At 46.9% G+C, this 14,437-nt stretch overlaps 1 protein-coding gene across 6 annotated transcripts in view; it reads right to left on the bottom strand.

The window, feature by feature from the left end:
* NECTIN1 (nectin cell adhesion molecule 1) overlaps positions 1-14,437 on the bottom strand; it is a 196,113-nt gene that overhangs the window by 85,862 nt on the left and 95,814 nt on the right. For all 6 annotated transcript variants that reach the window (XM_081843137.1, XM_081843134.1, XM_081843135.1 and 3 more), the window contains exons 2-4: positions 6,959-7,309; positions 3,615-3,917; positions 2,710-2,827 (exon numbers count right to left, since the gene is read on the bottom strand). In XM_081843137.1, the coding sequence (XP_081699263.1) occupies positions 2,710-2,827; positions 3,615-3,917; positions 6,959-7,309 (772 nt within the window). The remainder of the gene's footprint in view (positions 1-2,709; positions 2,828-3,614; positions 3,918-6,958; positions 7,310-14,437) is intronic.

Genomic DNA, 14,437 nt, shown 5'->3' on the forward strand with positions numbered 1-14,437 from the left:
CATGCCTTGATCTTTTATTTTATTCAGTGAAAAAACTGGAACTCAGAAAGAGGATGAATCCATTCCACTGAAACAATGGAACCTGGAAGGGGAAGAACTAACAGCACTGCTTATTAGTCAAGGCAGTGGTTCCTATAGGCTCTGTCGATCAAAAATGCTTTTTAAGGGAGTCCATAAGACCAGGATGAACACAGGGATAAATGCTGATGATCCTTTTCCTGAGCAAAGAGAAACACATGCCAATTGGGTTGGTGAGTAGAAAGCAGCTTCTTCTGCACTCCAGCACAGCTGTACTTAACACACAGGTGGAAAGTATTTGCAAGTCTGGGCCAAAACTCACCCCCTCAAAATGACAACAATAACACAGGCTGCAGAGGGCAGTCTAGCTTTTTTGGGGGAGTGGAGGAGTTTTCCTTTGGGGAGGAGAACCCCATTTGTTGGTGGTCACTGTCTTTCCCCCTTCAAATACCCCTTGGGTATTGAGTCTATTCTATTATGGTTTTAACTTTTTGCATGTTTTAAATTATGGTTGTAAATTTTTTCAGCAACGATTTTATTGTTTTATCTTTTTTGTAAACCACTTTGAGTTTTTCCCCTACAATCAAGTGGTATATAAATCTTATGAAATAACTAAAAAATAATGTAAATAAATTTGTGGTAGGGGCCAAGAGGGAAACGGCAGCTGAATGTCAACCTGAGCTGTAAGAGAGTTTCTATGCAACAGAAGATGGCCAACCTATGCCTAGGCTATTAGGGGTGAGCAGGCTATTTTTTTTACTAGAACCCCCAAGGTCCACCAATTGGAGTTAAGTGTAAAACAATGGCTCAAGCAGGTGGACACAGGCTGTGAGCTGTCTCTGGTGCAGATGCACAATCCAGAAATGCATGATCAGCACTAGTCCTTCCAAGCCAAAAAATCCACTCCTGGTTTTCCTCTGACTGTTGTTTTCAGCTGCCTCACTGAGGGTGGTGGAAATAGTTTTTAGTCAACTGGAAAACAGTGGGTCAGGAAATCCTTGCTAATCTACTGCAAGTCAGTAGATCTCTACTACCAGTTGATCTTGATCTGCCTTCTGACCCAGCCCTAGACTGTACCCACTTCCGACTGCACGTGGGAGGTCATATGACTGCATTTAAACAAGAAGCAAACAAGCAAAACAACAACCCCTGCACATAGAAATTTGGTATATCAGGGAGAAGGCTATGCTGTAGCTCTTCTCCTTTGGCATGATAGCTTTTTATATATGGTGGATTTTTGCTTTTTTTTTTAATGGAGGAGCATTGAGTCCTGCAAGCTGCAGCTAGAATCTGTACAGTCCAGACACAGGATTACCTCCTCCTCTGCTGTTTGTGAGAACTAGGCCATCTACTCGCCTGCCTGGCTCCATCCGGGTCATCCCAGGTGATCAGGCTTGTGAATCACCCGGCTGCTGATCAAATCTGCCTTGCCTGTAACACACACACACACACACACACACACACACACACACACACACACAGCAGCCTTTTCCTCTCCACATATGCCCAGTCAGGGATGCTCATCTAGGTGGAAACTGACCTCCTCAGCAGAGCCCTCATTACAGAACAAAGATGAAGGAGCATTATATAAAGAGGAGAGTGCCGGGGGGGGGGGGAGCAAGGGGACCTGAGGATGTCACATGGACAGGCTTGTGGGATGTACCATATTACTAGAACTTTGGGGGACACCAACCAAACCCAGCTGCATAACAGATAACAGCGTCTGAGAGCAGACGCAGTGACTGACTTCATCCCATGAGCTGGGGTGACTTGCCTCTGCAAGCACACATCTGCATCAGAGCTACTGAAACAGAGATTCTCACAATCTTTTTTGGGTGTGTGTGTGTGCTGTTGTCTCTCATTGCTACTGTTAAGTGATTTTGAGTCAGAAATGTGTGTCAATCTGCAACAAATAATCCAGTGGTTGAATGGTAGGTCCTGATCTACTTTCTGTCCACTCATATGGTATATATGCAGTTGCTGCTTTGAAATCTGGTGTGTTTGGGTGGGTTTTCCTGTGGCCACAAGGGTTTAATGTCATTTTTGTTGTTATTTTGGAAGAGGTGACTTAGCACAGGTCAAATCATCATGGTCCGTTACAGCCAAGCCTGGATTTCTCTGAAGTGTTTGGGCTGCTTTAATTCAGACTGGACATGGGGACTGACATGATGGGATATAAATGAATGAATGAAATGAAATGAAATGAAATGCTTGCAAGCAGTAAAGCAGCACATCATGGAGAAGGCTAAGCTAGACTGCCACCTCCTTGATATGCTAGCTTTCTATGGGCAAGGCACTCATGGGGGTATTGTCGGAATAGGGACTCATATGAAGGAATATAAATGAATGAATACAAAAAAATGCTTACACAAAATAAAGCAGCACTTCAGGGAGAAGGCTATGCTAATCTGCTTCTTTCTTGATATGACAGCTTTCTACATGCCAGGCATTTGGCCAGTATAGGAGGTAACTCAGTTGCGTCACACACAAAACACATTCTCATAATCTGCAAAACCTGGAGTGGTACTGCCTAGTTCCACACTGACCATCCCACCAGTTCCGTAGGATTTGGGTGCGAAGGTGCGATGCTCTCAGCAGAAAGAAGTCTCCCTCCTGCACAATCGAGGATCGCTCTGCATTCGGAGTTGGAGGGAAGTCAAGTCAAAAGGGACCCTGTAGGTGGCTACTTACAGCTTCCACTGGTATGAGGTGGCAGGAGGGTTGGCATCAGAGATACACGTCAGCTTCACATCTTTCCGGTTGAGGTACCAGTTGCCATCAAAGCCATCAATCCTCACTTCGGGCTCGTCTGTGAGGAGAGGAACAGGAATGACAGCAGAATGGGAGGGAGTTGTGAAGGGCAGGCAGGTGAGAGAGGAGAGGAGAGGAAGGGAAAGCGGAAGAGAAGAAAGGAGAGAGGGATGAAAAGAGAGGTACAAAGATGTGGACGAGGGAGGGGAACAAAAGGCCATTAATATTCACTCTGGCTCACCTTTGTCTCATAGCTCTGGGGCATGCTGCAGATCTAGTGTGGTGCAGTGGTTAAGGTGTTGGGCTAGGATTTGGGAAACGAGGGTTCAAATCCCCCCCTTGGCCCTGACCTAGGGCCAGTCACTGCCTCTCAGCCTAGCCTACCCCACAGGGTTGTTGTAGGGATTAAATGAAAGAGGGGGAGAACCATGAACACCACCGTGAACTCCTTGAGAGAAATGGTTGGCCATGAATACAACAAACAAATAAGATTTGGACTTTTCTTTCCATTATAGATGGTAACCCGGGGTGGGTGGGGTGGGAGAAAAGCCCCCTCCACATGTTCAGGGGTGCTGTTACACCTTCTCACAGGGGAACCCTGACTTTTAAAAAGAAAATGCCCTACAGCTGCTCCCCCACACCCAAATCCACCCCTGTTATGCCCAGGGAAAGTCAAAAGTCTCAGGGGCCACAAGCCTCTTCAAGACACCAGCTCCGCTGTTGGAGAACAAACAACAGCATCTCAGATTTATAGAGCTGGAAGGGACCGCGAGAGTCATCTAGTCCAACCCTCGTCAATGCAGGAACCTCTCGCCCAGGCCGGCCTCCCTGCCTCTCTCACTTACACAGCACGTTGAGGGTCATGCTGTCAGTGAAGCGGTCCAGCTGGTAGTTGACCACGCATGTCAGTTGCTGCCGATGTGCCTCCCGGCTGGGCAAGAGGCGGTACTGGCTGACCACGGTGAAGGTGCCATTGGGGTTGCGGATCTCTTGGTATTCCGCCACCCCTTTCAGCTTGGTTTCCCAGGACACGGTGCTGGGGGGCTTCCCGTTGGAGGAGGTGCAGGTGGCGACCACAATCTTCTCCATCATGCCGGCCTTGGCAATGAGCAGGCTCGTGGTGGCCTGCATCCGGTTTGTCGGTTTGGCTGAGGAGAAGGCAGGAGGGGAGAAGGTTAGATGAGAGGGGAGGGTCTTTGAGGTTACTAGCGCATGCTGTGAGCTGTTTGGTCAGCCCTTGGGGTTAATCTCCTGCTGAGACATACAAGGGGTTTGAAATCAAAGTGGCTTCGCTGATTCATCAGAATACACTAGCTTCCCTGGCCTTCTGCAAAACGCAAACACCAAACACCATTCTGTGGACACTGAACACAAGCCTTGTGCTCTATAGCAATGTAAATATTTATCAGAATTCCACCTTTCGTAAGAATGTAAGAAGAGACTGCTGGATGAGGCCAATGGACCATCTAGTTTGGCATCCTGATTTCACAGTGGCCTGCAGGAAACTCTCATGCAGAACCCAAACATAAGAGCCCTCTGACCTTCTGCAGTTTCCACCAACTGCTATTCAGAAGTGTTACTGCCTTGGACCATGGAGGCAGAGTATATCCATCATGGCTTGTAGCCAGCTGATGGCTGTCCCTTCCTCCTCCTCACTCGAGTTCCATAGTTTAACCATGTCCTGCACAAAAACGTCCTTTCTTTTATCTGCCCTGAAACTTCCACTGCTCAGTTTCGTGGGATGTCCCACGAGTTCTAGCGTTAAGAGACAGGGAGAAAAATCTTTCTTTCTCCACTTTCCCCATGCCATGCATAATTTTGCCAACTTCTATTGTTTCACCTGTTGTTCCTCAAGAAAAAAAGAAAAAGAAAAAGCAAGTTTCTAGCCCCTTATAGGTTTGGACACAAATGCAGCAATGTGAAAATCTTGTGACGAAAGTGTGCTGGAAACATTCCAAAACGGAGGCGTTCAGGAGCTGAGGTTTGACTGTATACTCCCATACATTATTACATGAATATTTTTGATGTTATTATCCTAATACATCTGTAGATATTAATAGCCTACCAGATTCTGTAGAAACACATCCTAAATGTTATCATATTTAGCCAAACAAAGTCTATGCTTTCCTAAGATTTGTGCTGGACTGTATAAGTATGGCTGTACCGAAAATGATAAAATTTCAGCAGAGAATATTCTTCTGAACTATATGACTATTGTATGGAAGTTAACAACAGGATAACAAAAATGGATTCTAATGGTGGCCAAGAGACTGATACGGATGAATGCGAAGAATAAAGATATCTTATCTCCTTTAATCAATAAATTGGTAATATGACAACTACCCATTGCACCTTTCGCCATGCATAAGACCAGGCATAGGCAAACTCTGGCCCTCCAGATGTTTGGGACTACAATTCCCATCATCCCTAGCTAACAGGACCAGTGGTCAGGGATGAAGGGAATTGTAGTCCCAAACGTCTGGAGGGCTGGAGTTTGCCTATGCCTGCATAAGACTTGGAGCTTTGATAATGGAATCTTCTGGAATCTTTGGAGCTTTGATAATGGAAACGCACTGAAGCAGGAGGGGAGAGAGAAAGACTCAGTGACAGGGCTTGAATCCAGAGCCACATCGTCTCCAAAAACACCTCAGACACAAAGGAAGCCAAAGACGATGCTTCCCAACTTCCTTCTGAAATCCATTTTGGGACATCAAAGGGAAAGGCTTCCAAAGGAGCATCGTTTTCAAAGCTTTGCCACACCCTTGAGAAACAGGTCACTACGACCAATCCTTATCCAAGATAATACAGTGGAATAAGCAAGACAGCAACCTGTCTACGCCAAGGATGCAACTCTAAAATGCATCCTTTGTACACTGATGGCATTGTCATTATCATCACAAAGGCAATCATCACCAGGAAGGAGAACACAGAACAGAATCCCACAGGACATTTGGTATCTGGACACAGAACCACTCCCCCCCCCATGCCCTGCATCAGTCCAGAATCTAATAGTTTGTTCTCGCTGGTTCAAGGATGCTGTTCCAGTGGAAGGGGACTGAAAGCAGTTTGCAACAGAGGGAGAGAGAAACGTTCAAGGAAGCTGCAGGGGGGTTTGCCATGTTTCACTCGCTGCTGTGGGTACTACAAGGTTAGGAGATTTCGTTTCAAGCTGACCTGATGCACGGGGCTGTCCCAGTGGAATGGGTCCTCGGGGAAAGGCAAGAAGGAGGGCATGCCTTAGCTTCTGAGCATAGGCTTGCTGGTGCGGATGAGGAAAAATTAACTCATCAGCACAGGAATGAGCAACCTGTGCCCCCCCAGGTGATTTTGTACTCCAGCTCCCATCAGCACCAAGCCCACATAGCAATGGTCAGGGATGATGGGAGGTGTAGTCTAACTGGAGGGCCAAAGGGTCTTCACCTTTGCTTTAAACTGAGAACAAAGCAGGACTCTGGGTAAATGCAGAATATGATACTCAGAATCTTCTATGATAAAGGCTGAGCCAAAGTTTTGAAGATCAACAGTTTTCATGCAAAAAAGCAACATTTTCAAAGGTCCCCAAACTAGGTCCTGCAAAACTAGCCTTTTTCATATAATTTCTCAATTTATTCCCTATATTCTACAAGTGCTGTTTCAGTAGAACTTTTTGTCTATCATCTATCTATCTCTATCTATCTATCTATCTATCTATCTATCTATCTATCTATCTATCTATCTATCATCTATCTATCTGTCATCTATCATCTATCTATCTATCTATCTATCTATCTATCTATCTATCTATCTATCTATCTATCTCTATCCAAAAGGAGTTTTATTCTTGCTAAATACACAATTCAACCAATAAGGGATGATATAGGCAGTGCGGTGAAATCACGGCACTACCTAACCAATCAGATGTGGCTATGGGATGACAATATGAAGCCACATCAGACGGAGAGATAAATAGCTCTTACCCTCACTCCGAATTGGAGAATGGTACTGCTCCATTTTGCAGGACCTCCAAGTTCTCTCCAAAATAGACTAGGCTTTCCCTCTCAAGCTCACTAGGGAGCCTGGCTCCCAAACCTCTGCTCCTACTCAAGCCATTAGTGTTACGGGACCAGTATGTAAAACCTGAGACGCTGTTTGCTCAGACAGGAGGGCAGAAGGACCACTAGTTGTTTGGAAGGCAGCAAAGCCGACTTACCCAACACAGTGAGGTTGAGCTGATTCTCCCGATTGCCATCGGGGAATGTTGCAAACTCGCAGATGTAAACGCCTTCATCCTCCAGCTTGAGGCGTGACAGCTGGATGGTCCCATCCCTGGTGGAGGAGTTTCGAAAGACCATCCGGTCCTTGTACGGGGGCAGGATGGAAATGCCCATGACGGGGTTGGAGATGGCCACGTTCTGCTTGGAGCCATTGGTGGCCTTCTGCCAGGTGACCTGGGTGATCTTCATGCCGAGGCTGGGGTTGGTCAAGGTGCAGTGCAGGTTCACGTCAGTCCCAATGTACCCGGAGACCGTGTCGTTGACAAGCACCATCTGAGCCCAGAGGCCTGCAATGAGAGCAGAAGGGAGGTGGGGGAAGAGGAGTCAGTTGCAGAGTGATAAGAAATGGTCCTTGTTGCTGGGATTCCAGCGCACCGTTTGTCCCAATTAATTCTCTCTGCTTGTAGCTTGGAAGCAGCAGGTTCGCGCAAGCCCAGCTAAATATGGCTCACAGCTCCGCAGATAAACTGGAGAGAGAGAGAGAGAAATTGACTACGGGACATAATTTCCTCTTCCCAACAGTTAAACAAGTGCATTTGAGTTTTCTGAGCCTGCAACAGAGCTGGCTGGAGGAGAGGAAAGCCACGCAAATAGTCCCACTATGTTTCGCTTTCAGATTTGTCTGCCCTGTGGTACATAAAACCGTGCTGCTCACTTGTGCCTAAAAATGGGAGACAGGAAACTTCTGTCAAATTGCCCTCCTGCTTGCCTGGAAGAGATGGCTAAGGCCACTGAGTGGCCATACTTCAAGGGGACGGGAAACTGCTTTTGGCTGAAGGGCCATGTTCCGTTCTAGGCAACCTTCAGAGGGCCACATGCTACTGGCGGGGGGGGGGGGACAGAGGAAAAGGTGGGCAGTGCCACAAATGCAATTTTCATCTTTATACAGTAGACGACACACACTCCCAAATCCTCCATCCAGACATTTAAGAGGCATTGCCAGAGCTGATGGACACATCCCAGCTAAGACCCAAGGGGGGTGTGCAAAGCAGGGTGTGTGTGTGTGAGGGGTGTGGCCTTGGGTTTGTGTTGCAAGGAAAGTCCCAGATGCTCGGAGGATGGCACTTGGCTTTGAGGGTTGAGGTTTCCCACCCTTTCTAGACCAGATGAGTGACTCTACCAGCCTGGCATAAACATATCTATATAAGCTGGTCCACACATGTATGTTTAGAGCGTATTGACTGCAGCGTTAAGTGGCACCTGGTATGTGTGAATGAGCCACCCCAGCTCTGATACTTCCGCCAGGACTCCAGTGTCTCTTCACCTTTCAGCCACATCACTGCACAGCTTCAGGTGTTGGGCTGTGAGAGTTGAAAAATGGTGATGAGAAAGGAAGCGAGGGGGTATGCAGATGTGAATTCCCCCCCCCCTGCATTGAGTAATGAAGTGGCAAGAGATCGTGCAGAATAAGCACACATGGAATACCATCTTTACAACAGACCACTTTAAAATATCGATGGCTTGAAAAGAGGATGAGACAAATTAATGGAGGACAAGGCTATCAATGGCTGCTAATTCTGATGGCTGTGTTCCTACCTTTTCCTGGCTCTTAAGGCTGCAAGGATAAGTGCATGTGTGTGTGTACATCTGCAGTGCCTGGCAGATCTTGGAAGATTCCCAGGGTTCAGGGGGTTAGAGATTCAGTGCCCTATGCAGCTCTCTGCCCCTCCCTGCGACTAGCAGGACGGCAGAATGAATGACGCAAGGTAGCAAATATTGCAGATTGAATCATGCAAAATGTGTGTGTGTTTGTGGGGGAAATCATGCAAATGTGTTTGATTTGCATAATTTATACAGCATATAGAATATCTATCTAGGTCTCTGCAGACAGAGATGTAGATATATAGGGAGGCTGTCACCCACTAGTGGAGGGGGGGGGTGGAGATCATGCTATCCAAAGTCTCACTGTGTTTGACAGGCCTTGCTTTCTAGTGTTGATGATTGCAACTGAACTTTGACTAACTGCATGATTTATAGTCAATTAACCAATTAATTTCACATGCACATAGCATTTTGGAAGTGGGAGTGCGTTCCTTATTCATGGACTCCTCTACTGAAAGGGGAGCATCAGGTTTGCATTTTTGAGAGTTACATTCTCTCCAGCCACTAGTGATACAACATAATTAAGCCCTTTCCCCGAATCCAAAATTAACCTCTGTCTTTGGGAATAAAAATAAAGACTGCTGTGTTTCTCGTTGTTTCTTCTCTCTGCCTGTGTGCTTTGCTTAAGGCATGAAGACAGATCTGGCTAACAGCTGGGATTCATGCTTTCAGAAATGGGGAGCGACTGTGACTTCTTAATCCTTGGGATGCAAGTGAATGATTGGCAGCCCCCTAGCAGAGATTTACTCTTGGAGAGGAGCAAGTCAACAAGCTGGCCTCATGGCTACAAGAGCTGGCTTGCTGCCTTGCACTTTTTTCATTTAGGTTGGCCTTATCTATGTTATGTTCAGAAGAACCTGCTGGATTAGGCCAGGAGACATCTAGTCCAGCCTCCTGTTCTCACAGTTGTGAACCAGGTGCCTGTGGGAAGCAGGATTTGAGCACAAGAGCCCTTTCCCCTCCTGTGTTTTCCAGCAACTGGCATTCAGAAGCCCTGCTGCCTCCAACCGTGAAGGGAGAGCCGAACCATCATGGCTAGCAGCCACCAGTGTGGTGTAGAGGTAAAAAACAGTGGACTCGTAATCTGGTGAACTGGGTTCGATTCCCCGCTCCTCCACAGGCAGCTGCTGGGTGACCTTGGGCTAGTCACACTTCTCTGAAGTCTCTCAGCCTCACTCACCTCACAGATACAGATAGGTAGCCGTGTTGGTCTGCCATAGTCAAAACAAAATAAAAAAATTCCTTCCAGTAGCACCTTAAAGACCAACTAAGTTAGTTCTTGGTATGAGCTTCCGTGTGCATGCACACTTAACTTAGTTGGTCTTTAAGGTGCTACTGGAAGGAATTTTTTTATTTTGTTTTCACCTCACAGAGTGTTTGTTGTGGGGGACGAAGGGGAAGGAGATTGTTAGCCACTTTGAGACTCCTTCGGGTAGTGATAAAGTGGGATATCAAATTCAAATAATCTAATCTCTCTCCTTGCACCACACAGAGGTGTAGAACTTGTGGTCCTTCAGTGTTGCTGGACTACAACCCCCATGACCTGCTAACCATTAGGTTCACTGGGAGTTGGAGTCCAACAACCTCTGGGGAGCATTGGGTTCCCCATCCTAGGGGTTAAATCCCTAAATGGCCTTGGTCCAGTATATCTGAAGGAGCATCTCCACCCCCATCATTCTACCCAGACACTGAGGTCCAGCACCGAGGGCCTTCTGGCGGTTCCCTCACTGGGAGAAGCCAAGTTACAGGGAACCAGGCAGAGGGCCTTCTCGGTAGTGGCACCCACCCTGTGGAACGCCCTCCCACCAGATGTCAGAGAACAACAACTACCAGACTTTTAGAAGACATCTGAAGGCAGCCCTGTTTAGGGAAGCTTTTAACGTTTGATGCATTACTGTACAGTGGTACCTCGGGTTACATACACTTCAGGTTACATACGCTTCAGGTTACAGACTCCGCTAACCCAAAAATAGTGCTTCAGGTTAAGAACTTTGCTTCAGGATGAGAACAGAAATTGTGCTCCAGCAGTGCAGCAGCAGGGTTATTATAGCATCGTAGAGTTGGAAGGGACCCAGTGGTTCATCTACTCCAACCCCCTGCAATGCAGGAACATGTAGCTGTTCCATACAAGGATCGGACCTGCAACCTTGGTGTTATCAGCACCACTCTCTAACCAGCCTTCATTTTCTTTTATCACATTTAGATCCACAACCCACCCCTCTTTTCCTCCAAGGAGATCAAGGTGGTACACATGGATCTCCCCCTCCCGCTTTCATCCTCACAACAACCCTGTGAGGTTGGTTAGGCTGAGAGATGGCAACTGGCCTAAGATCGCCTTGTGAGATTATCTGGTGTAATACATTGCCTGGCAAAGACTTCTGCAGAACTCTGAAGCTTGCCACCATTTTGCAACCTTTTCCCTCGGTCATCCTGAATGTTTCATTTCTTCCATTGAAGACCAACAATGGCTGACTTTGCTTTTTAAAACATTGTCTGTATTCCATCTGAGGTAATACCTTTCCCTTCCACCAAGAAAGAGGGAAGTACCGTATTTTACAAGATGAGCAACATTTAAATCCAGCTTCACATACACCCCCCCCCACACATGCAAAATTGCTGCTGTGTCTCTCCCTAATCTCTGTGTTTAGAGAGAACACTCCAATAATTATATAGCTGGTATTTATATTCAAAGAAAAAAAGAAAAAAAGAAAAAAAGAGAGCAGGGTAGTGGTGCAGAGGACGGGTGGTGAAAGTGTAGCAGAAAACTGGAAAAACGGGTCATTCGAGAAATGGGAAGCCTGGGGAGAGGAGGCCAAAGAACAGTGGTTCATGCAAAGCATGAAAGAGAATGAAGAGTGATTAGAACAGAGGAAAGCCACCTTATATCCTGAGTCAGAGCACTGGTCCCTCTAACTCAGAATTGTCTTCCATGGCGGGCAGCTATTTTCCAGGGTTTTAGGCAGGGGGCATTCCCAGCCCTACCTGCAAAGTTCAGGGATGGAACCTGGGGCATTTTCCATACAAAGCAGTTCCTTTACCAGTGAGCCAAATCAAATAAGATTCTAGTCCTCATTGTTTTAAATAAAGGCTTCTTTAAAATAGGAATGTAAGAATCTGCCTTGTTCCGAGTCAGAGCTTCAGCTTCTCCAACTCAGTAATGTGCACACTGACCGGATGCTGCACTCAGACAGGGGACATTCCCAGCACTCCGTGGAGATTTTGGGGATTGAACTTGGGATCTTCTGTGTGGGAAGCAGATCATCTATCACTGAGCTATGGTCATTTCCACGAGGGACATGGGAAGGAAGGCTAGAGAGGCTGTCAGAGTGGGAATGCGGCACTGGAAAGGAATGATTGCTCCACACAAGGAGAGGAAGGCAGTAGCTCTTGCTCGCAGGAGCAGGCCAGAGCCAATGTATTTTGCTGCTTGGGACAGAGCAGAAAGTGCATCTCTCCTCCTGCCCCAAGTCAAGGTCCTGAACATGTGCAGAACTGATGTTAAAGCAGGAACAGAGAACCTGTAGCCTTCTAGGTGCTGTTGGACTACCTATAATTTCCACTACAGTCTTACCACATAAGTCAAACTGAATCCGTTCCAGAAGTCCATTCGACTTCCAAAATGTTTGGAAACCAAGGTGTGGCTTCCTGCAGCCAATCAGAAGTTGCACCAGATATTCGGGTTCCAAAAAATGTTCGCAAGCCGGAACACTCACTTCCGGGTTTGTGACGTTGGGGAGCCAAAACGTTCAACTCGCAAGGCCTTCGTCAACCAAGGTACGGCACCTGCCACCTGAAGCACCCACCTCACTTTACCTAACAGTAGGGCTAACCCCGAATGTGGGGCTCAGCAAACACAAAACAAAACAAAACCCTTGTCCCCGCCTTTCTTTGCCCTGCCTTCTCAGGTGGTGATTTTTTTACATCTCTTCTCAACACATCAGGATCTTGGTAAAGAGACTGTCACACACCTGCTGCAGAAGGCCCCCCCCCCCCAAGTTGCAAAGGATTCTGGGGCGTTTGAGCACATGTTGAATCTGTGTGACACACCAGACCAGCCTGTTGGGCTGGATTGCCACCACCCCATGTGAAATGAGATTTCATCTTACAACACGCCCCTATGACTGAGCGCTGTAGAAGATCTGTAGTGGGTAGCAGGAAATCTTGTGCTCCCTTTCTGATCTTGCTGCAAGGTACCCCTGATAAGCTTCTGAGGAATCTTGGCGTTTTCCAGAACATTCTGGGGGAAAGGCTAAGAACAAAACTGACTGTTTAACTAGCACCCTGGCAAAGGCTTGGAGGAACCTCTTTCTGGTATGGAATTTCATAAGCCCTCGCCCAGGGGTGCTTGCAAAAGTGAACACTCCTCTTTCAATGCCAAGGGCTGCAACTACTGCCCCAGTCCCCTAAGGGTTTAGTGATTGACCTGGAGCAGAGCAGAGCAAGATGGAGGAATGATGCTCTGTAAGAGCTGGTGGGTGCCCACCTCCTTTCTCTGCTGGGCTCCAGATAAGTCTGAGGTCTTTGGGGGGGGGGTTCTTCATGGTGGTAAGAGCTTTCAGGGCATCCCCAAAACTTTGAATGCAACAAATCCTTTGGCATGACTGCAAAGACTCTGAATACTATTTACTGGAAACTGAAGCGGAGAGTGCTGTTACGCTTCTGTCCTGCTTGCAGGCTTCGTACAGGTTTCTTGTTGGCCACTGTAAGAACAAGATGCTGGACCCTGGTCTGATTCAGCAGATGTTTCATAGGTCCCTATGATAGTGCCTTCCTGGGGCACACACCCTGACTTACTGGTACAGGTAACCAACCCACACAACCAATTCACAAATGCACACACACATCTCTCAATTCCTCCACATTTGGTGACTGGCAGGTACAGATATCACCTTTCACCCACACAAACACTTTCTGCTTAAAGCAGGAGTGGGCAACCTGCAGTCCAATGGCTGAATGTGGCCCTAGCATGATTTAATGTAGCCCTCAGCCTAATTCCATGTGAGTAGCAAGGAAGTGTGTGTGGGGGGGGGAGAAAGGAGCGACAAGAGAGAAAAAGAGTCGGCAGAGGGGAGGAGAAATCAAATTGTGCTCCACCCATTTTTGGTTCTGCATCTACCCACCCACAGTCCAGACAGATCACCCCGGGTGAAGGCAGCTCTCCGAAGAAATATGAAAGTTCCATCTATTAGATCTGGGATGGCTCGTTCATACATGCAACTTATCACTTGAGGCTTCAGTCACCCAGAGATAATGATACGAAACTGCCTTATGTCGGGAGGCTTCCAACTTGTGTTCTCGTTCAAGAGGTGACTCAGAAAGAGTTTACAGTCCCTGGTAGGCCCAGGAAGTTCTGGCTCATAATTTTGGGATAGGCCAGCCTGTCTGCAGGAAAACTGGCCTTCCAGCTCAGGGCAACAGTGGAGAGACATTTATGACCAGGGACTGTGTCCAACTAAATACTACTTGGCATAGTAGTTTCAGTAATTAATGGGCCTAAGTTCGTCATGCTGATTAATTTCAATGGGTCTACTCTGCATAGGATTCACACTGGGAACAGCTTAAGGGTTGATCATTTGTATTCTGTTCAAATGGCGACAGGGACACTGTGAATTTTTCAATTAAACCAGCACTAAACAAACATTTCTCAAACTTTCTTACCTCCCTTTTTTGCAGATAATTTAAAATGGCTGGGTGCCTCAGTGGACAACTTAATAAAATTTGTGTGCATGTGGGAGGCATTTAGATTACAAATTAAAGTACACAACTCATATTTTAATAACTGTAGTTTGCCTTCATGATGCAATGAATAGGCC

This window comes from Podarcis erhardii (assembly GCF_964252035.2).
Source record: "Podarcis erhardii genome assembly, chromosome: 16".
NCBI classification, from domain to species: Eukaryota; Metazoa; Chordata; class Lepidosauria; order Squamata; family Lacertidae; genus Podarcis; species Podarcis erhardii.